The sequence below is a fragment of the Anthonomus grandis genome, chromosome 3 (genome assembly GCF_022605725.1).
Source record: "Anthonomus grandis grandis chromosome 3, icAntGran1.3, whole genome shotgun sequence".
NCBI classification, from domain to species: Eukaryota; Metazoa; Arthropoda; class Insecta; order Coleoptera; family Curculionidae; genus Anthonomus; species Anthonomus grandis.
The window spans coordinates 163,998-188,930 of record NC_065548.1 but is presented as its reverse complement, the minus strand read 5'-3'; the positions used below and the strand labels follow the sequence as shown (position 1 = coordinate 188,930).

Genomic DNA, 24,933 nt, shown 5'->3' with positions numbered 1-24,933 from the left:
TGAAGTTTATAGGGGCGATAGCGATTTTTTCTCAATACTCTGTGGATACGGGTACTTGGCATATTCAATTTACGGGAAAATTGTCTGGTTGAACCTTGCGGATTTTGGGTAACCTTTAACGAAAGCTATCTGATAAAAAGTTATTGTGAAAGTATATCGTTGTAAAACTTACAGCATTAATAATCGCCTGCTCGGTTTCAGGATGCACTCGAGTCCCATACATATTTCGAGGTTTAGTGAAACTTCCATAGAAGCTAAGGTTCCTGTCCAAAGCTCCGAAATACGTATAATTAGGTTGGGGGCGCTCTGAATATTGCTCCAGATATTGTTGGCAGGAGCGTTGCGAATTTCTATTCAAAGAATAGTAAATTTGGACCATATCACGTTGTTCGCTACTGGAGAATACCATTTTTGATTTCACAAAATATCGAAAAAGCCAAAAGCCATCTTTGCTAATAAGAATTTTCAAGTTATTCAGCCGGAGACTTAGACATCAGGCCTGCAGAAAAATTTGTGAAAATATAATATAATATAACATATTAGCAATATTTTTACCATGTTATTGATTGAAAAACAACATCAAGACAATTTTTATTTCAAACAACAGGACAGTATTAACTTTTTTTTAATAAAAGTAAATTTTTGACATCAAAATATTGGAAAATTATAACAACTATGTGATATGTCATTTCTCTAAGAATAAAAAGGGGAATTAAAATGAGTAAAAAAAATTCCAGGGCCGTATTTAAAAAAATAAAGTTGATGATGGTTGCCAAAAGACAAAAAAACGTCGGATTTTAAATTTGACGACGCCATCTGGTAGAGGAGAAAAAGTGACAATAATAAAGTGTCAATTATTTTAAAATATGTTTTCAAATAACCTCACAAAAAAATAAAAACGATTTTCCAAAATTTCGGTATTTTCCGAATAACTTCGTACGTAGTCGGAATTTTTTAAATTTTAAAACGGCATTTTGTTAAGCATAAGAATACGCAACTTTGCCCCAATTTAACCGACCCTGTATCTCTTACCGTTTCCGAAATCCCAATGATGTGGCACGAATTTGAAACACCCTGTACATTGCTACCTTAAATACCAGAAAAAGAAAACTGAAATTTAAGATCCTTAAAAATTTGTTGCAAATTTCAGATCTTATACCTTAAATAAGTCAGATATTTTTGCCTGCTTCTTCCTTTTCATTTTTTCCTGAAAAAGGCATCAGGTTTGAAAATGCGATTCGATATTTTTAAGGTGTTCAAAAGCGACAAAATCATTTTTTGTAATTTTTTTTAGATCATCAACACATTTTAATAAGAATTCACAGTACTCAAAGCTTCTTCCCTTTCTTCCTCTTCTTCCTTTTCTTCACTATCACTTTCCAGCAAAATTGTATTTTGTACCTCATCAGCAATGGTTTCTAGACCTCCTTCAAATGTTTTCTCCGTATGAAGTTCTTGGTCCAATATAATAAAGTCAGTATCTAATGCCTTAGAAATTTGGCCAACTTCCTGACAGTTTTTCCAGAATTCCGCTAAAGTTGCCAAAGGTAAGTCATGTTTTGGATCATAGTCTTCTGCTCGAGTATCTCCTTGAGGTGATTTTTGGAAAGCTATTCCAGGCGTTCTTCATAAAATATAATGCCTCCAAAATGTTAATCGATTTTGATAAATCTAAAGCAGACGATACATCATCCATTTTTGATAGGATGTGCTTTAAAATCTGGCTTCTATAAAATAATTTAAAATTTTGTATTATACCTTGGTCCATGGGCTGACATACAGAAGTTGTGTTGGGAGGTAAAAAAAGTATTTTAATATTTTTAAGGTTAACTTCTCTTGGGTGTGAACCGGCATTATCAAGAAAAAGTAAAATTTTTCGTTTTTGACAACCCACTCTTATTCTTTATCGATGTCCAAAAGCCAGTTTGTCATGATAATTCTTGTCATCCAAACTTTTTTATTTGATGTCCATGTAGCCGGCAAACTCTTAAGTGGTAAATTTTTTAAGGCTCGTGGGCGCGCAGCTTTTCCAATAACCAAAAGCTTTTCTTTGTCACCAGCCATATTGGCGCAAAATAGTATGGTTAATCGTTCTTTTGACATTTTGCCTCCTGTGCACTTCTCACCTTTAAGCATTAAAGTTTTATCTGGCAAAGCTCTAAAAAATAAACCGCTCTCATCTACGTTATAGATGTCCTTTGGCCTATATCCTTGCAACATTCCTGGTAGCCTTTCTAAGAACTGATTCACATCTTCTTGGTTTACATCTGCCGACTCCCCTGAGATGGACTTAAAGCTTATATAATGCCTTCTTCTCCACTTATTCAGCCAACCATCAGATGCGCTGAAATTGCGATGCCCCAATTCAATTGCTACTTCTTTCGCCTTCGTTTTTATTAGGGGCCCTGAGATGGGAATTTTTTGATTTCTTGCGCGGGCAAACCACTCAAAACAAACTCGATCTATTTGGGCAGCTTCACCTTTCAATTTTGCTGATTTCTGATCTAAATTTTCTCCCGATTGCCATTGTCTTCGAATAATTTCTTTATTTTTTACCATCTCCGCCGCTTGACTTTTACTTATATTAAACCTAGAATAATATGTACATTGTGATCACAAAATACAAAAATTAAAATCCTACACCCATACCTTTCTCCCAGTTTACGGCCATTTAAACTTTCCTGTTCTGCAATATTTACAACCTCCATTTTTTTGCCTCAGCGTTAAAAAGTTTCTAACGGGCGCCATGTCACCTGCTTCAATTACAAGACGGTACTAAAACAATACATACGTAGTTACTTAGTGGCATGATTTTTTCCTAGAGTAACGTAACGGTCATTTTTGCGCGTTTTGGGGTTGAAAATTTTTGTCCTTGTCTGTCCGACAGAGCGTCCGCTAATGAGAATTTATTTTATAGGAAATTGTTCTTTAAAATCTCGTGACAAAAAATACTGTCCATTAATAGGACATGTCCAGTTTTGAGAGCTGTCCGCTAAGAGGAAATTCACTGTATATGTCGATATTTTTGATTGTATTAAGGAATCCTTTTTTGACAATTGACAGCGGAAACCTAAAATATTTCAAGTTGAAAACGGTATCGTATTTCTTTGCCGTGACTTGACCTGTGAATGAAATACGACACTTATACATCCAGACTTTCGTAATAATAACAATAATAAAAAGGTGGTGTAAGCGTTTAATTTTAGAGTGTTGTTGCAACTTTTAGGTTAACGTTAAATTTTAAAGCTTTCTTGATTAGGCTGATTCATTGTAAGAGATAACCATAGATGTCACTTTCTTAATTTAATTCATTCATTTCTTTATTTCTTAAGTTTTAAAATAAAAACAAAACAACAAAACACTTTCAAAGTTTTTTTATCGTATGCGGAACTCGTTTAAGTCAAAGTAATTCTCTAATTATTTATGCTTGAAAGTACCATTTCCTTAACTTGATGTGTCCCAGTGTTAGAACTGAAACCGGAGTGTGAAAATGAATTTTACAAAAAAGAAGCCAAAGACATGGTCAATATCGTACGAAAATTAATTATGGAAGGTAAGCGATATATCGATGCATTCGGTAACAGTTTTCTGCTTCGCTAAGCATTATCGTCTTTTGTTTAAATTTATACAAAATTTTGTGCAAATTTGACTGTTTTCTTTTTGCGATACTATATTGCGAAAGTCCGTTTCCTGTAATATTAACATTGTTTCTTTTTAGGGCACAGATTTGAACTGCTTGAGACTGTTAATTTAGTGTTGGAACCCGGTATTTTGTAAGTATTTTTTTAAAATATTTTGCATCCGACCCCGTATACTTTTTTAAAAGTTTTCCTCATTTGATAGGCCTGTAGTTAAAACTATTTAATAAAAAAAACTTATCAGCACACGTAACAATAGTTTATAAAAGTTTTGAAAGGCAGTAATAAAATTGTTCCATGGCCTATAAAATATTTATGGTACATTTTCAATATTCTCCTTTTGTTCTCCAATATTAAATATTTGTAATGTTTAGTACTGTATAGTGTATACTCGAGAAAACTTTATCCATATTTAATAAATAAATCTTTAAACGGTACGTATAATGTAGCAAGTTCATATTATAATGTTATTTCTTATCTAAAATTTGGTGTGCTAGCATTAAAAACAAACGAAAAACCGTTAAATTTTTCTTTTTTGTATTTCTTTAGAATGACTGGCATTCTTCGAATCTATGATGTGCCAAAGTATGGACTTTAAAAGAAAAAATTTAAATATTTTTTAACACATATTTATTCATACAAGCAACAGCTTTAAGAAATATATTTATTGTGTACAGGTCCATGTTTTCCTATATCGTTAATCACGAAAACTTGAACCGATCTATATCTGTATGTTCGGTTGCCCCACTCGCTGATAATAAACAAATATATAAAATTATCAAATAAATAATACAAATTCTCAAGAAGCCGACGGAGTAAGTGCGTCCTTATCGTACACTTTGCTCCGGATAAGGACGGATAGTCGGTTTTTTCTTCGCTAAACTTTTCGTTTATCTCACATTTCTTCTTTCCGATGATTTGTTCAGTTTAAAATCGATTTTTGGGCCGGCAACGTGGTCACGAGCGTAGTGGGTCGAATTTTGGTCATTTATTATAATTTTTAGTGATTTATTTATTGATTTTCTTCTTTGTTGGTAAGTCATCTTTTTATTAGATGTTTATATTTATTTGTCTCAAATATGAAGCTAAAAAGTGCTATACATCATACATAGACCGTTTTACTAGATCTCTGCTTATCACAATATTTGTTTTAAATTTATTATCCTTCAGATTATGTAATTTTAATGTTTTTTTTTCTGGGTCTTATCATGCATGTTGTGATTTTGTTTTTTATGGATGCGTTCTGATTCGACTGTGGCATTAGGAATTAAGTCATTTTTTTATCAGAGTAGAAACGTTTTAAATTCTCTAAATTAAATATATAGTAACTGTTCAATTTTAAATACAGCTTACTATCCAGCAAGATTTTACTTGTCCAAATTTAATAATTTTATTAGTTCTTATGCTCTTTCGGAATATACTAACATGATTTCCTTCTCAATTTAAATTGTATTGAAACATGTCAGCATTATTTTTTTTTTTTGACAAAGTAAAGATACTTAAATATACTTATCTATTTTCTATATAACTGTTTATGTTATTTAAGTATAAAGTTACTAAATCAAAACTTACATGATAATGAAACATATAAATTGTGTGTCATGATAAGATTTTTGATAAAAAAACATAATATCTAACAGTAGGCCATTAATTAATTCTCGAAGTGCTTTTACTGATAAAATATGATTAGAAATAAAATTGATTTTTAATTTAATAATGTATTTCTTAAACCTAAGATGTATGAGGGTCATGTAATATCCGACTAAACAAAGAAGATACAAAAAAATATTTGTATTTTTCAACATAATTTTATGTATTCAATGAATTCAAGACCCTTTTTATAGTAATATCAGTCTTGCTCCTCAAAATATCTATTAACTGCCGACATCACTTCTTCATCATTGAAAAATCTTTGACAACTGAGCCATTTTTTCAAGTTAGGATATAGTGACTCAATCACAGAAGCTGCACAGTTCCTTCACTACATTTCTCTATCGTCTACCTCTCAGATTACTTGTAAAACAGACATTTGTGTGTGATCTTTTATTTATTTATTCATTTATTTATTTATGGAATCCATTTACAAAAGTGTTACATAGCATACCCATACAAACATATATATTCAGATGCAAAACTATCTATAAATCAAATGAAAGGTGTAGATGAGTTAATTAATTAAAGACCCTATGAAATAATATTCTTTAACTGCCCCTTAAAAGATGTAATCTTAGAGTCCTGACAGACCATTAGCACTTTGAGCCATTCGTGTAATTGGCTCATTAATGCCATAATTGGTATGGTGGAATCGGACTGAAAATATTTCTGATTGTCTATTCAATCTGGAAGGCACCCTAAGTTTAAAAAGAGACAATAACTCAGGACAATCTATAGTAGCATTTAAAACCTTATGCATAAAACATAACTTGAGTAATGTAAGTTCTTCATGACTCTAATGTGGGGAAGTTCAGGTTATCCCTGACCCACTGATAGTAATACTCCTGTCTCCTGTAACCACATCTAAAAGCCGCCACCCTTAAAAATTTATTTTGAGTTTTTTCAATCTGCTCAATGTAGCAGTTATATGACGGGGACCACACAATTGAGCCAAACTCCAAGATGGGCCTAACAAGAGAGCAATAAAGTAAAAAAAGACAAATCAGTTGTAGACCAGCATTTTCATTGCCCTACCAGTCACCTGATTGATGTGACTTTTAAAAGACAACCTGAAGTCAATAAATATTCCTAAATCAGAAACCTCTGTTTTGACACCAGTTGTTACATTATTTATTTTATAAAGAAAAGCAATAGGGTTTCTTTGCTTACAAAAAGTAATCTTATGGCACTTATTGATATTAAGAGACATTCTATTCAAGTGGCACCAATCAAAGAACAAATTAAGGTCTTTTTGCAGGAGCACAGCATCAGAAAGGGATGTGATAAGCCTAAATAGCTTCACATCATCAGCGAACATTAGCACACAACAATTTTCAAGTTTCCAAACTAAATCAATCAAAAAGAGGCAAAACAAAACAGGGCCCGAGTGAGAGCCCTATGCCACCCCAGATGGCACCAAAATTTCAGAGGAACATGTACCTCCAAAATTAACAATCTAGGTTCTACCTCTGATGAATCCCGAGATCCACTGAAGAAGAGGCCCCACAATACCTAAAGCCCTAAGCTTCTGCAAGAGTACCCCATGGTTAACCCGATCAAAACCTTTGGAAAAATCCGTATATATTGAGTCAACCTGAAGTCCTTTCTCCAAGCAGCGGTAGAGGTAGTTGACATACAGCACCAAATTAGCATCAGTAGATCTGCCTTTTATAAATCCAAATTGCTCAGGATTAAATAAAGATTTAAAACTCCAGGCAATCCTATGACTGACCAGGCAGTCAAGCAGCTTTGGCAACTCAGATATTTGATCAGTGTATCTTACCAGCAACCTGGCCACAGAATAAACGATCTTAGAGATCTGAGATCGTTTATTCTGTGACCCGGCTGACCTTCCTCTTGATCTCTTACCATCAACTTTCCTTTAAATCATAAGTTTTTCCATGCCGTCTCTCCATATCACATGACCAAGAAATTAAAGCATGCATTGCAAAATTTAAGTTTTCTTTAAATAGATATATTGGTGCAGTATGCTGTCTATTGTATTCTTGGCATTCTACAGTAGCATGCCATTTTAAACGGCTCAATTCTTCTTTTGGACACACTGCATTTTTATGTCTGCAGTCTATCTAAAGTCTCCTTTGCCATCCCAATTCTTCTTTTTATTTCACCTTTATTTATTACTTTCGTGACTAGATAAATGACTTCTTTCTTTATTTATATGTCAAGGATTATCTGCAAGGGTAGAAGAATTGTTCCTACCCAATCTATAATCATCAGATGACATTTGAATCAACAAAATCGGTCAGTCAGCATTCCATGCTTACTTGATTTGTTCTAAGAGATCATACATTTCTTGTTCATTATTAGCCACTGCGATAATGTCAACAGATACTCCACCCTGCCATTGATTCAGAGCCCTTTTCATGTTCCACTCTCTGTAGATATTAAAAAATGTAGGAAAGAGAATGCCTAGGGATATGTTGTATGCCTTTGCCACTTTAAAGTTTTTTGAGAGGTCGTTTTCTATTCCTATGTGAGTTATATTATATAGTTTATCATATAACTGTTTAATGAGGTAGATCAGATTATCAGGAACTCCCATTTGTTTCAAATTGTACCACAGCTCATTCCAGTGCACGGTGTCAAAAGCCTTGCTGTAATCCAGAAACATATCATAGGTCCTACGTTTCCAGGATTTTATAATAACAATAATAACTTATTAGCAGAAAATAAATAATATAGACAGTTTCTTAATGAAAAAAATTTTCTTAGCATCGGGTTTGGCCATTGCACTGGAAAACCAGTTCCAATAAGAAATATTTTTTAGAGAGTTATACAGTGAAGTAACTTTCATTTGATTTTTGATGATACCTCTTCTTAATTTGATTACGTCAATTAGATGGCTGGTTTTAAATAAGATTTTGTTTGAATAAGTACACGATATCTACCTTGAATTCCATTATGTCCGTCCAGTTTACTGTAGATAATGCATTTTTTCGTTAAGATCCTCATATCCGTGGACAAAGTTTTCAATTAAAAAAAAACCGTTATATTTTAAAAATATATTAAAAAAAAAAACTTCATATATACACTCGCAGCAAATATTTGAGGATATAAATATATTTTTATTTGTAAAATTATTGTCGCTATTGCGGTTGGAATGTGGTCTAAATCTTGTAATTTTAGAGAATTTTTTGAATTCTATTACTATCCGAACATCAAAATAAACTCGCTTTTTTGCTAGTTTGAATTTAGTTGGCTTGACTTGGCTGAATGGAATTCTGTCCTTTTTACTGATGAATCTCGTTTTGGTTTGCATCGTGACTCAAGGCATTTAAGAGTCTGGAGAAGTCAGGAAACACCTCGACACCGCAGCTTTGTCCAAGAAGTGCATCCCTTTAGAGGTGGTATCAATTAGAATATTTCTATGCACGCTTAAAAGGGCAATAGTCCTGTTAGCTGCTCCTGACCAGTTGAATTGCGCAAATAGTCTTTTAAACGCCTTAGCGATGAAAATGATCGTTCTGATGAGGCTGTAGATGCAGGTAACGTAGCCAGAATTTGCAACAGAGTATGAATATTGGGAAACAAAGATGGATTACATGCTGATAATGCATCAAGAGCATTTTTTGGCCTTTCTGCTTGAGGCAGCTTAATCCATTTTTGTTTCCACAACTGTAGTTCTGCAGATAACGTATCTGGGTCCAAAAATTCCTCATATGGTAACAAGTCTTCCATTTTTACTATGTGTGCTTCGCACATATTTGGTACTAGACAATATTACAATGAAAGTGATTTTTCGTGATTTGCAAATCTTGCAGATTTTCATCAGTTCTTCTATAAATTGATCAAAAAAAGGAATTGCAACTGTGATTCGAAAATATCCCTCTGCAGTAGCTACCATGGCATTAGAACGATTCTGCTGTCGTGAAACTACTCTAGGTATTTTTATGCATTCTTCATCATCTATAGACTTTATAATAGCTTCAGATTTTTTACAAATATTTTTGAATTCTTGATCTATATTCAGTCTTATATTCCTGACCTGACTAATAACAGTATTCACATGCTCAACAGCGCTAAATAGATCAAAATCCACAGTCTGGAGAATTCTGCATAACGGTAGAGTAAAAGCAAATAAAGTGGACTCTGCATGTTAACATACTGATAAACTCACTGGTCATAATAGCTCGAAGGAACTGCAAAGCTTTTGAAGAAGTTTCGATGTCTCTTACTTGTTTTAGTTCTTCTAATGTTTCAATAATGGGTTTAAAAACTTCAGTAAACCTAATTAGTCCATCATGATTTTCCACCCACCGAGTTTCACACATGGATGTTAACTTAGTACATTTACTATTTGGAACATGTTCTTTAATTTTATTTTTTAATATCTCAGTGCGCATAGCTGATATTTTTATAAAATTTGCAATAGATTTTATTGTTCCAATACAATTTCTGATACTCTGAACCTTACAGGAATGGGCAAGAGCTAAATTTAAAGAATGAGCACTACAGTGCAAATATATTGCTGGATATTTTTCTCTAATTATAGCCTGAACACCTTTAAAACTTTAAAAAGTACATTTAAAAAAAAGAGTTATAGTTACCAGTCGTTTCAATTTTATTTTACGTTATAAGATTTTCGGGGGGGGGGGGGGTTTGAACCCCCAAAACCCCCCCCTAGATACGGCCCTGATCAGGGATATCGTCGAACCGATAAGGCAAGCAGTCGGGCACACATTTGTTTTTTTTTAATGATAATGAACCCCCGTATTGCACTCTAGAAGTTCGAAATACGGTTCAAAATTTGGACATTTCACATCTTAGGCTACCACTACTTTTTCCAGACCTGAACCCAATTGAGTATGCCTGCTCCAAAGGGTTCTTGATAACCATCAACCCCAACCTAATAACAGACAAGATTTAAGTAAGAATACTGCCCTAATTATGGGAAAACTTGCCTCAAGATCAGCTTGAAAATTTGGATTTTAGCATGCCAAGACGCATTGATGAACTTCTGGAAGATTACGGAAGTCACACACATTATTATCACATACATTATTAACTTTGAAATTATGATAATTAATTGTCGTAATGTTAAGTCTTAATGTTAAGGAAGGGGTGTGAAACTTCGAGTTTCAGCTAGCAACGCTTGAAGAAGTTAAATCTACTTTATTCTCAATGAAATCTGAGGCCATTGGGACAGATGGTATAGGCTTGTCGATGCTGCTCCAATGCTGTCCATATATTCTTCCATTTCTAGTGCATCTTGTTAATTGTTGTATTGAATCTTCAACTTTTCCCGATTCTTGGAAGTCCTCATACCTTATCCCTACTCCAAAAGTCCCTTCTCCAACTGAATTATCCGACCTTAGGCCTATTAGCATTCTCCCTGTCATCTCAAAAGTTTTAGAGAGGGTATTGGAAAGCCAAATCAGAACATACGTAAACAGATTTGATATTCAGTCCAGGTTTCAAAAAGACTTCAGCTGCTCTACTGCTCTTCTAAAAGTAACTGACGATATTATACAGTCAGCTGATTGTAATGAGTTAACAATCTTAACTCTACTTGATTACTCCAAGGCCTTTGATAAGTTAAATCACCTACTATTACTGGCTATACTAAAATTCTTAGGTTTTGGGGAGAGTGCTCGCTCTCTAGTTCGGCAATATTTGACCGGTCGAACTCAGATAGTGAAGCTCAATGGGAAGCAATCCTCGGCTATGGATCTCTCTTGCGGAGTACCACAAAGGTCTATTCTTGGTCCTCTATTTTTTACCCTGTATACGTCTCAATTTTGTAAGAGTCTCAAATATTCAAAAGTCCATCTATATGCCGACGATACACAGGTTTATTTCTCTTTTCCTCCTAACAAAATCTTAGAAGCTAATGATAAGGTATCTTACGACCTTGACATGCTGGCAAAGGCATCGGAAAATCATTGTTTGAGTTTAAACCCAAGTAAATGTAAGGTTCTTCTTTTTGGTAGGTTGCATTCCAGAGACACATATGAGAAATTTGTTCAGATTAAATTGAATGGTCAACTAATAAATTGTAGTAATGTGGCTAGGAATCTTGGAGTTTTATTAGATGTTAAGTTGAGGTTCACTGAGCACATTGATCAATGTATTAAAAAAGCTTTTATTAACCTTAAGCTACTTTATAGTCAGAGGCAGCTCCTTAATAAGGAACTAAAAAAAGTTTAATGTGACAGTCTTGTATTGTCCCATTTCACTTACTGTGATGTTTTGTATGGCCCCTGCCTTTTGATAAGTGATATAAAAAGAATACAGTACATTCAAGATTGTTGTGTAAGGCTAATTAATGGAATGAGAAAATTTGATAGAGGTGTGGGTAGTGAGTTACGCTTGATGAGATGGCTAAATATAAGTGAAAGGAGGTTACTACATAGTCTTGTTCTCTTTAATAAAATTGTCTTTAAAAAATGTCCTTTATCAGAAAATTAAGTTTAGATATGACGCTCATGTTTTGGACTTAAGAAATAAGCATTTTATTACACCTCCTCTTCATAAAACTGTTTTATTTGAGAGGAGCTGAAGTTACTGTATTTATCTGCAATAGAGTTAAAATATATTTCACCTTCTATATTTAAGTGAAAAATAAGCAGTTATATTACTGATCTCTGTTAGCCTAGAGTGTTGTTAAATATCTATTCTTTAACTTATTGCAAATTTCATAAGTCTGTGTGGTTATCAAACGTTGTAATGTTAATCGGTTATGCATATAGGCAGTTAGAACTTAATATTTTGAAACTATGCAATTATTTAAGATACATTTTGAAATTCTTTGTAATATCTAACCTCAAGCTGATTTGTATGGTTAAGCTAGGAAGTAAGCTTCGACTTCGCCATTTAGAATTTACCAGTTGTAAATTTTAATAAAGACATTATTATTATTATTATTAATTTCTGGAATGTACGTTTTGCTATTTTTGATTAAATTTGTATTTTAGTTTAGCAAAACTGTGCCCTTCGTACCTATAAATGATTTAAAATTTTTAAGCTGTTCATTTAATTAAAAAAAAATTACTATATTCCCTAATTTGTGCGGCCAGTGTATATATATAGGAGTAATGGCATTTTGCCAAATTAATACCATTAATTGGTACCACTACTGAGTACGTTCAAAAGCTGAGATTTTACTTTTTGTTTCGTATCGTAAAAATTACATTGATGGCAAGGTTATTAGCCAAAAAGCAATAACTATATGAAACAAAAGTTTTTCTCTTCTTTGTCTATTAACGTAAATTTTTTTCTATTTTTTAAACATTTTCCGGAAAGACATCGTAGTTTTATGACCTTAGCAGTAGGAACGGGTTTCTTTTTATAAGGGCTTAAGTATTTTTAACCACAGTCCTTAAATCTTTTCTATTTGTTAATTTTTTAAATAGTCATTTCGGGATTTTCCTTTGTATTTCCGTCATACGAAAAAATCTTCATGCTGGGCTGCATTTATTCGCTTATCAACGTTGCCTTGTTCTAAGTGTTATAAATTGCTGATTTCAGCTGTTATATGACTAAAATATAAACAGTTATCCGAGTCTTTTATAAAATGTTCGTAACACAGAAGAACGCTGCTATACTGAGCGCTGCTGCTTCTGCTTTGCAGCTTCTCACTTCAGAAATTCCAGAAGATAGGACCTCATTAATGGTTTCGTCCTTAATTCCAATATTCTAAAAACGAAAGCAACAATTTTTAAGTTAATAACGAAAGAGCCTTTAAAATAAAAGTATTGTACCACATAACGATAATGAACAATTTTCTTCATTTTAATAATAATAATAATAATAATTTCTTTATTGCTTTCAAGATCTAATTTAAATAGACAATAGCAACGTCACAAAATGAACAAAATTAAAATTTGATAACATCTACACAGTACATACTGCTAATAAAAATAGTAAGAACAAAAAGATAATGTTGGACATAATATTGGGTGCATTACCTTACCACATATATCTCAAGTATGATACATTATGAAAATAAATAAATTAATAAACAAACCCTTAATATTAATCATAATACACATTTAAAATTGTAAATCGAAACTATAAATACACTTGCCCAACAGATACCTTGCAGTGTCTTTCCTAAACTTCATGATATTTTTCTCTTGCCTTAGGGCGAGAGGTAATCTATTATATGTTTTAATAGCAGCAAAGGCAGGAGATCTTTGAAAAAAGGCAGAGTGATGAGTTGGGACACTCAGTTCAGCTCTCCCCCTTGTCACAATAGACATACCCTCAGCATAATGATCTTCATTAGTTTGAAAAAGATGCAGGTGTTTCTTTACAAAAATAGCTAACATAAGAATGTACAGAGCTGGAACAGTGAGTAGACCAAGCTTAGTAAAATAAGTCCTACAAGACGTTTGTGGTGTGAGTCTGAGCATGCATCTTATGATCCGTTTTTGTGCTATAAACACTGACACGGCGTCAGTTGAAGATCCCCAAAACATCACACTATAAGTGATTAGAGATTGGACCGATGCATAGTAAATTTGCTTCAGACAATTTAGGGAAAGCTCTTCTCGTAGACGCCTTATTAACGCGCAGAAACTATTTAGTTTTTTGCCAAGACTGTCTATGTGTGGGACCCATGTGAGACAGGAGTCAATTTGTATACCAAGGAATTTTAAGGAAGCTACCTCTTGAAGAGACTTTTTTTCAAATTTTACAAGTAGGGAATTTTGAGGTAAAGTTTTGGAGAATGTCACTAGCCCGGTTTTATCAGCATTTAGCTTCAGAGCATGATTGTCACACCACTCCTGCATCCTCTCTACCACCTGAGAAGCTCTGACAGATAGTTCTTCAATCAGATGTTCTGACAAGATTATGGAAGTGTCATCAGCATATTGGTTGATAAAACACCCTGGAAAACACTCACTGAGACCATTTACATATAATATGAATAGTACTGGGCCTAGGATTGAACCCTGAGGCACTACCTGTACCACCAAGGATGACGCTGAGTAAACATATGTACCATTACCAGAGCCAAGGCAAACTGTTTGTTCCTTCTGATCTAAATAAGAGGCTATAAGTCTGGCACAGTTTCCCCTCAGTCCACAATTTTCAAGGATTGACAGCAGTAGACCATGGTTGATTGTGTCGAATGCTTTCGATAAATCGAAAAAGAGTCCGGCAACTTTTTCTTTTTTGTCAACATTTTCAATCACAAAGGATATAAGCTTGTAAACTGCCAACTGGGTTGAATGATTGGGCCTAAAACCAAACTGGCTATCTGAAAGAACAGTTTGCCTTTTTAAAAAGTTCATAATACGGATATAAATGACTCGCTCAAAGATTTTTGATATTGAAGAAAGGAGAGATATTGGTCGATAGTTTTCTACATCCTGCTCATCACCCTTATTTTTAAAAATTGGAAGAACTTTCGCCTTTTTTAGTTTAGATGGAAAGATTCCCATGTGCAGACAGGCATTTATTATGTGAGCTAGAGGCACATCTATATGGTGACTAACTTTTTTGAGTATGTTTATTGGTATTTCATCAAGACCAGCAGAGTATTTATTTGGCAAGGCTGATAGAATATGCTGAACTTCCTTTGAATCTGTGGGAAAGAGGAAAATAGTGGGGATGTGGCTTCCTTTAGGCAATTGACCAGAAATTGAAGGAGTAAGAGATGAAGCATTAAATTTCTTCAAAAATATGTTGGCTATCTCATCCAAATTTTCAATAATTTCATTATTGCTAGAATTTAGGGTGACAGGTTTAGATGACTTTGACTTATTTGAGCATTGATTGAAAATAGTCCAAGCAGTTTTAGTTTTGTTATTTGAACAGATAATCTTGTTTTCATTTAAAGAAGTTTTATAGTTAGAAATACATTTTTTATATTCTTTTTTTTCTTTTTTATATTGATTATAAACTGCCTCACTATTTGTTTCCTTGTACCATACATACAGATCTTTAATATGACTAGAATAATTTTTAATTTCAGAGTTTACCCATTTTTTATCAGGATCCTTTATTCTGTGGCTACTTAGAGGAAATGTTACATTAAAATAGTAATAGAAAATATTATAAAAGCAATCATATTTTAGATCGACTTCAATGCAGTTATATACATCTTCCCAGAATTCATGTGTTAAAAGATCATTAAACTTCTTAATGTTGTTTTCTGTGTATGAACGTTTCTTTATAAATACTGGCTTTTTACTCTCTTTAGGCATTTCTATGTGGAGTTTCTGACCATAATGATCTGATATATCTGAGAATAATGTATTACTTGTTACCAGACATTTAGCCAAGTTGCTGAAAATATTATCAATTTGAGAGCCAAATTGTCCTACCACCCTAGTTTTACCCTTTATGTGTGGTGCTAAACCATAGCTAGCTAATAATTGTTTGGTAAGAGAGGAGTTCTGATCGTTTACTAAAAAGTTAATGTTAAAATCTCCACAGACTACCAGATACCTGTTGGCCATGTATATAGTGTGTAGCAACTCATCTAAAATGGACAAGAAAGTACTAACATTACCCGAGGGTGATCTGTACAGACAAACAAAATAATAAGACCTATTTAAAATAAGACACTGACAAACGCAAAATTCACACTGTTTTTCAACACAAGTTGTTTTAACAATTAAAGGACTAACAATTAATTCACTAATGTAAACATTCACTAATGATATGGCTGCCAAAAAATGCTAAACAATGTGGCGATTTCAAACTTGAAACATGTTATTTTCTAATACGGTGATACTTTTCAAACAACTACCGCTATCTCTAGATACGTCTGCGATCACCGTCGTACTCGACAGTGCGTGACAACAAAATGTGATATTGTGATCATTTCTTTTAGGTCGAAAGACGATGAAATAGATTCGAATTGTGTGGTGAGAGCTCGAGGGTTACCGTGGCAAAGCAGCGATCAGGATATTGCCAAATTTTTTAGGGGCCTAAATGTCGCCAAGTAAGTAACAATATTTCCCATATATTAAGCGTGAATTTCGTTTTAATATGTAGTATAATAGCCAGATTAAATAATGTACCTATGCATTTGCCAGGAAATTATATTTTATAAAAAATAAAATGATGAATACTATATTCCAGGGGCGGCGTAGGTATTTGTCTGTCAAGCCAGGGACGTCGTAACGGGGAGGCTTTGGTCCGTTTCGTATCTCAGGAGCACCGAGACATCGCGTTAAAAAGGCACAAGCACCACATCGGGCCCCGTTACATCGAAGTTTATCGTGCGACCGGCGAAGACTTTTTATCTGTCGCAGGAGGGAGCAGCTGCGAAGCCCTGGCGTTCCTCAGTAGGGATCCTAAGGTGATTGTCCGCATGCGCGGACTCCCTTATGATTGCAATGCACAACAAGTTGTAAGTCCTTTTTTTTTGCAAAACCTGTGATAATTCCTTAGAACATTGAAAGGCTAGAATTAGCATTGCCGTGAAACTATTGGTTGTTTGTTTGCTTGCAACATCTCTTATGCAATAGTTGTATAGAACTGACAAAAAAAAAACACACTTCATAATATTATAAAAAATTGTCTTTTTTTTTTAAGGTACAAAACAATACTACTATTCCTCTGCAATGAAATATGAAGCATTTTTTTTAATAAAATATGATAAGATACTCTATAAAGAAGTCAACATTCAAAGTTAAATGTAGATAATAGAAATCGAGAGAAATAATTTCATAGCGATCGTCAAACATTCATGGGACTCAGATCGGTTTATATGTCCAAAAGAGGGTAAAAAGTCAATTTTTTCACTTTCTACCGCATCTCACCTCTCAGAAACACTCTGAATCATTATTAAATTATACTTTTCTTACGTGTTTATGAATTTTATAGACGAGAGAAATAATTTCATAGCGATCGTCAAACATTTATGGGACTCAGATAAGTTTATATGCCCAAAAGAAGGTAAAAAGTCCACTTTTTCACTTTCTACCGCATCTCACCTCTCAGAAACACTCTGAATCATTATTAAATTATACTTTTCTTACGTGTTTATGAATTTTATAGACGGGGAAAATAATTTCATAGCGATCGTCAAACATTCATGGGACTCAGATCGGTTTATATGTCCAAAAGAGGCTAAAAAGTCAATTTTTTCACTTTCTACCGCATCTCACCTCTCAGAAACACTCTGAATCATTATTAAATTATACTTTTCTTACGTGTTTGTGAATTTTACAGACGAGAGAAATAATTTCATAGCGATCGTCAAACATTCATCGGACTCAGATAAGTTTATATGCCCAAAAGAAGGTAAAAAGTCCACTTTTTCACTTTCTACCGCATCTCACCTCTCAGGAACACTCTGAATCAATATAAAATTATACTTTTCTTACGTGCTTATGAATTTTACAGACGAGAGAAATAATTTCATAGCGATCGTCAAACATTCATCGGACTCAGATAAGTTTATATGCCCAAAAGAAGGTAAAAAGTCCACTTTTTCACTTTCTACCGCATCTCACCTCTCAGGAACACTCTGAATCAATTTAAAATTATACTTTTCTTACGTGTTTGTGAATTTTACAGACGAGAGAAATAATTTCATAGCGATCGTCAAACATTCATCGGACTCAGATAAGTTTATATGCCCAAAAGAAGGTAAAAAGTCCACTTTTTCACTTTCTACCGTATCTTACCTCTCAGGAACACTCTGAATCAATATAAAATTATACTTTTCTTACGTGTTTGTGAATTTTACAGACGAGAGAAATAATTTCATAGCGATCGTCAGACATTCATGGGACTCAGATCGGTTTATACGCCTAAAAGAGGGTAAAAAGTCCACTTTTTCACTTTCTACCACATCTCACCTCTCAGGAACACTCTGAATCATTATGAAATTATACTTTTCTTACGTGTTTATGAATTTTACAGACGTGAGAAATAATTTCATAGCGATTGTCAGACATTCATGGGACTCAGATCGGTTTATACGCCTAAAAGAGGGTAAAAAGTCCACTTTTTCACTTTCTACCACATCTCACCTCTCAGGAACACTCTGAATCAATATAAAATTATACTTTTCTTACGTGCTTATGAATTTTACAGACGAGAGAAATAATTTCATAGCGATCGTCAGACATTCATGGGACTCAGATCGGTTTATACGCCTAAAAGAGGGTAAAAAGTCCACTTTTTCACTTTCTACCACATCTCACCTCTCAGGAACACTCTGAATCATTATGAAATTATACTTTTCTTACGTGTTTATGAATTTTACAGACGTGAGAAATAATTTCATAGCGATCGTCAGACATTCATGGGACTCAGATCGGTTTATATGCTCAAAAAAGGGTAAAAAGTCCACTTTTTTACTTTCTACCGTATCTCACCTCTCAGGAACACTCTGAATCACTATAATATTATACTTTTCTTACGTGTTTATGAATTTTACAGACGAGAGAAATAATTTCATAGCGATCGTCAAACATTCATGGGACTCAGATCGGTTTATACGCCTAAAAGAGGGTAAAAAGTCCACTTTTTCACTTTCTACCACATCTCACCTCTCAGGAACACTCTGAATCATTATGAAATTATACTTTTCTTACGTGCTTATGAATTTTACAGACGTGAGAAATAATTTCATAGCGATCGTCAGACATTCATGGGACTCAGATCGGTTTATACGCCTAAAAGAGGGTAAAAAGTCCACTTTTTCACTTTCTACCACATCTCACCTCTCAGGAACACTCTGAATCATTATGAAATTATACTTTTCTTACGTGCTTATGAATTTTACAGACGTGAGAAATAATTTCATAGCGATCGTCAGACATTCATGGGACTCAGATCGGTTTATACGCCTAAAAGAGGGTAAAAAGTCCACTTTTTCACTTTCTACCACATCTCACCTCTCAGGAACACTCTGAATCATTATGAAATTATACTTTTCTTACGTGCTTATGAATTTTACAGACGAGAAAAATAATTTCATAGCGATCGTCAGACATTCATAGGACTCAGATCGGTTTATACGCCTAAAAGAGGGTAAAAAGTCCACTTTTTCACTTTCTACCGCATCGCACCTCTTAGGAACACTCTGAATCATTATAAAATTATACTTTTCTTACGTGTCTATGAATTTTACAGACGTGAGAAATAATTTCATAGCGATCGTCAAACATTCATGGGACTCAGATCGGTTTATACGCCTAAAAGAGGGTAAAAAGTCCACTTTTTCACTTTCTACCACATCTCACCTCTCAGGAACACTCTGAATCATTATGAAATTATACTTTTCTTACGTGCTTATGAATTTTACAGACGAGAAAAATAATTTCATAGCGATCGTCAGACATTCATAGGACTCAGATCGGTTTATACGCCTAAAAGAGGGTAAAAAGTCCACTTTTTCACTTTCTACCACACCTCACCTCTCAGGAACACTCTGAATCATTATGAAATTATACTTTTCTTACGTGTTTATGAATTTTACAGACGTGAGAAATAATTTCATAGCGATTGTCAGACATTCATGGGACTCAGATCGGTTTATACGCCTAAAAGAGGGTAAAAAGTCCACTTTTTCACTTTCTACCACATCTCACCTCTCAGGAACACTCTGAATCAATATAAAATTATACTTTTCTTACGTGCTTATGAATTTTACAGACGAGAGAAATAATTTCATAGCGATCGTCAGACATTCATGGGACTCAGATCGGTTTATACGCCTAAAAGAGGGTAAAAAGTCCACTTTTTCACTTTCTACCACATCTCACCTCTCAGGAACACTCTGAATCATTATGAAATTATACTTTTCTTACGTGTTTATGAATTTTACAGACGTGAGAAATAATTTCATAGCGATTGTCAGACATTCATGGGACTCAGATCGGTTTATACGCCTAAAAGAGGGTAAAAAGTCCACTTTTTCACTTTCTACCACATCTCACCTCTCAGGAACACTCTGAATCAATATAAAATTATACTTTTCTTACGTGCTTATGAATTTTACAGACGAGAGAAATAATTTCATAGCGATCGTCAGACATTCATGGGACTCAGATCGGTTTATACGCCTAAAAGAGGGTAAAAAGTCCACTTTTTCACTTTCTACCACATCTCACCTCTCAGGAACACTCTGAATCATTATGAAATTATACTTTTCTTACGTGTTTATGAATTTTACAGACGTGAGAAATAATTTCATAGCGATTGTCAGACATTCATGGGACTCAGATCGGTTTATACGCCTAAAAGAGGGTAAAAAGTCCACTTTTTCACTTTCTACCACATCTCACCTCTCAGGAACACTCTGAATCATTATGAAATTATACTTTTCTTACGTGTCTATGAATTTTACAGACGTGAGAAATAATTTCATAGCGATCGTCAAACATTCATGGGACTCAGATCGGTTTATACGCCTAAAAGAGGGTAAAAAGTCCACTTTTTCACTTTCTACCACATCTCACCTCTCAGGAACACTCTGAATCATTATGAAATTATACTTTTCTTACGTGCTTATGAATTTTACAGACGAGAAAAATAATTTCATAGCGATCGTCAGACATTCATAGGACTCAGATCGGTTTATACGCCTAAAAGAGGGTAAAAAGTCCACTTTTTCACTTTCTACCACACCTCACCTCTCAGGAACACTCTGAATCATTATGAAATTATACTTTTCTTACGTGTTTATGAATTTTACAGACGTGAGAAATAATTTCATAGCGATTGTCAGACATTCATGGGACTCAGATCGGTTTATACGCCTAAAAGAGGGTAAAAAGTCCACTTTTTCACTTTCTACCACATCTCACCTCTCAGGAACACTCTGAATCAATATAAAATTATACTTTTCTTACGTACTTATGAATTTTACAGACGAGAGAAATAATTTCATAGCGATCGTCAGACATTCATGGGACTCAGATCGGTTTATACGCCTAAAAGAGGGTAAAAAGTCCACTTTTTCACTTTCTACCACATCTCACCTCTCAGGAACACTCTGAATCATTATGAAATTATACTTTTCTTACGTGTTTATGAATTTTACAGACGTGAGAAATAATTTCATAGCGATTGTCAGACATTCATGGGACTCAGATCGGTTTATACGCCTAAAAGAGGGTAAAAAGTCCACTTTTTCACTTTCTACCACATCTCACCTCTCAGGAACACTCTGAATCAATATAAAATTATACTTTTCTTACGTGCTTATGAATTTTACAGACGAGAGAAATAATTTCATAGCGATCGTCAGACATTCATGGGACTCAGATCGGTTTATACGCCTAAAAGAGGGTAAAAAGTCCACTTTTTCACTTTCTACCACATCTCACCTCTCAGGAACACTCTGAATCATTATGAAATTATACTTTTCTTACGTGTTTATGAATTTTACAGACGTGAGAAATAATTTCATAGCGATCGTCAGACATTCATGGGACTCAGATCGGTTTATACGCCTAAAAGAGGGTAAAAAGTCCACTTTTTCACTTTCTACCGCATCGCACCTCTTAGGAACACTCTGAATCATTATAAAATTATACTTTTCTTACGTGTTTATGAATTTTACAGACGTGAGAAATAATTTCATAGCGATCGTCAGACATTCATGGGACTCAGATCGGTTTATACGCCTAAAAGAGGGTAAAAAGTCCACTTTTTCACTTTCTACCACATCTCACCTCTCAGGAACACTCTGAATCATTATGAAATTATACTTTTCTTACGTGCTTATGAATTTTACAGACGAGAAAAATAATTTCATAGCGATCGTCAGACATTCATAGGACTCAGATCGGTTTATACGCCTAAAAGAGGGTAAAAAGTCCACTTTTTCACTTTCTACCACATCTCACCTCTCAGGAACACTCTGAATCATTATGAAATTATACTTTTCTTACGTGTTTATGAATTTTACAGACGTGAGAAATAATTTCATAGCGATTGTCAGACATTCATGGGACTCAGATCGGTTTATACGCCTAAAAGAGGGTAAAAAGTCCACTTTTTCACTTTCTACCACATCTCACCTCTCAGGAACACTCTGAATCATTATGAAATTATACTTTTCTTACGTGTTTATGAATTTTACAGACGTGAGAAATAATTTCATAGCGATCGTCAAACATTCATGGGACTCAGATCGGTTTATATGCTCAAAAAAAGGGTAAAAAGTCACTTTTTCACTTTCTACCGTATCTCACCTCTCAGGAACACTCTGAATCAATATAAAATTATACTTTTCTTACGTGTTTATGAATTTTACAGACGTGAGAAATAATTTCATAGCGATCGTCAAACATTCATGGGACTCAGATCGGTTTATATGCTCAAAAAAGGGTAAAAAGTCCACTTTTTTCACTTTCTACCGTATCTCACCTCTCAGGAACACTCTGAATCAATATAAAATTATACTTTTCTTACGTGTTTATGAATTTTACAGACGTGAGAAATAATTTCATAGCGATCGTCAAACATTCATGGGACTCAGATCGGTTTATATGCTCAAAAAAGGGTAAAAAGTCCACTTTTCACTTTCTACCGTATCTCACCTCTCAGGAACACTCTGAATCAATATAAAATTATACTTTTCCTTACGTGTTTATGAATTTTACAGACGAGAGAAATAATTTCATACCGATCGTCAAACATTCATAGGACTCAGATCGGTTTATACGCCTAAAAGAGGGTAAAAAGTCCACTTTTTCACTTTCTACCACATCTCACCTCTCAGGAACACTCTGAATCATTATGAAATTATACTTTTCTTACGTGTTTATGAATTTTACAGACGTGAGAAATAATTTCATAGCGATCGTCAGACATTCATGGACTCAGATCGGTTTATACGCCTAAAAGAGGGTAAAAACTCCACTTTTTCACTTTCTACCACATCTCACCTCTCAGGAACACTCTGAATCAATATAAAATTATACTTTTCTTACGTGTCTATGAATTTTACAGACGTGAGAAATAATTTCATAGCGATCGTCAGACATTCATGGGACTCAGATCGGTTTATACGCCTAAAAGAGGGTAAAAAGTCCACTTTTTCACTTTCTACCACATCTCACCTCTCAGGAACACTCTGAATCATTATGAAATTATACTTTTCTTACGTGTTTATGAATTTTACAGACGTGAGAAATAATTTCATAGCGATCGTCAGACATTCATGGGACTCAGATCGGTTTATACGCCTAAAAGAGGGTAAAAAGTCCACTTTTCACTTTCTACCACATCTCACCTCTCAGGAACACTCTGAATCATTATGAAATATACTTTTCTTACGTGCTTATGAATTTTACAGACGAGAAAAATAATTTCATAGCGATCGTCAGACATTCATAGGACTCAGATCGGTTTATACGCCTAAAAGAGGGTAAAAAGTCCACTTTTTCACTTTCTACCACATCTCACCTCTCAGGAACACTCTGAATCATTATGAAATTATACTTTTCTTACGTGTTTATGAATTTTACAGACGTGAGAAATAATTTCATAGCGATTGTCAGACATTCATGGGACTCAGATCGGTTTTATACGCCTAAAAGAGGGTAAAAAGTCCACTTTTTTCACTTTCTACCACATCTCACCTCTCAGGAACACTCTGAATCATTATGAAATTATACTTTTCTTACGTGTTTATGAATTTTACAGACGTGAGAAATAATTTCATAGCGATCGTCAGACATTCATGGGACTCAGATCGGTTTATACGCCTAAAAGAGGGTAAAAAGTCCACTTTTTTCACTTTCTACCGCATCGCACCTCTTAGGAACACTCTGAATCATTATGAAATTATACTTTTCTTACGTGTTTATGAATTTTACAGACGTGAGAAATAATTTCATAGCGATCGTCAGACATTCATGGGACTCAGATCGGTTTATACGCCTAAAAGAGGGTAAAAAGTCCACTTTTTCACTTTCTACCGCATCGCACCTCTAGGAACACTCTGAATCATATGAAATTATACTTTTCTTACGTGTTTATGAATTTTACAGACGTGAGAAATAATTTCATAGCGATCGTCAGACATTCATGGGACTCAGATCGGTTTATACGCCTAAAAGAGGGTAAAAAGTCCACTTTTTCACTTTCTACCGCATCGCACCTCTTAGGAACACTCTGAATACTCTCACGAGATGTGTCTTTTCTTACGTGTTTATGAATTTTACAGACGTGAGAAATAATTTCATAGCGATCGTCAGACATTCATGGGACTCAGATCGGTTTATACGCCTAAAAGAGGGTAAAAAGTCCACTTTTTCACTTTCTACCGCATCGCACCTCTTAGGAACACTCTGAATCATTATGAAATTATACTTTTCTTACGTGTTTATGAATTTTACAGACGTGAGAAATAATTTCATAGCGATCGTCAGACATTCATGGGACTCAGATCGGTTTATACGCCTAAAAGAGGGTAAAAAGTCCACTTTTTCACTTTCTACCACATCTCACCTCTCAGGAACACTCTGAATCAATATAAAATTATACTTTTCTTACGTGCTTATGAATTTTACAGACGAGAGAAATAATTTCATAGCGATCGTCAGACATTCATGGGACTCAGATCGGTTTATACGCCTAAAAGAGGGTAAAAAGTCCACTTTTTCACTTTCTACCACATCTCACCTCTCAGGAACACTCTGAATCAATATAAAATTATACTTTTCTTACGTGCTTATGAATTTTACAGACGAGA

At 34.3% G+C, this 24,933-nt stretch overlaps 2 protein-coding genes and 1 long non-coding RNA gene across 3 annotated transcripts in view; 1 reads left to right on the top strand and 2 right to left on the bottom strand.

The window, feature by feature from the left end:
- LOC126734144 (RNA-binding protein fusilli) overlaps window positions 1–24,933 on the top strand; it is a 109,925-nt gene that overhangs the window by 41,429 nt on the left and 43,563 nt on the right. The window contains exons 4-7 of the mRNA XM_050437675.1: window positions 3,464–3,553; window positions 3,719–3,773; window positions 16,099–16,209; window positions 16,350–16,620. Of these exons, the coding sequence (XP_050293632.1) occupies window positions 3,464–3,553; window positions 3,719–3,773; window positions 16,099–16,209; window positions 16,350–16,620 (527 nt within the window). The remainder of the gene's footprint in view (window positions 1–3,463; window positions 3,554–3,718; window positions 3,774–16,098; window positions 16,210–16,349; window positions 16,621–24,933) is intronic.
- LOC126734147 (tigger transposable element-derived protein 6-like) lies at window positions 800–3,035 on the bottom strand. Its single transcript, XM_050437678.1, has 2 exons — window positions 2,650–3,035; window positions 800–2,590 (listed from the first exon to the last, which is right to left on the bottom strand). Exons 1-2 carry the CDS (start codon window positions 2,706–2,708, stop codon window positions 1,897–1,899), a joined length of 753 nt encoding a protein of 250 aa, XP_050293635.1. The 5' UTR covers window positions 2,709–3,035; the 3' UTR covers window positions 800–1,896.
- LOC126734152 (uncharacterized) lies at window positions 16,679–22,777 on the bottom strand. The gene is made up of 3 exons (XR_007659995.1): window positions 22,427–22,777; window positions 17,381–17,554; window positions 16,679–17,032 (listed from the first exon to the last, which is right to left on the bottom strand). It is a non-coding gene; the product is annotated as an uncharacterized LOC126734152 (long non-coding RNA).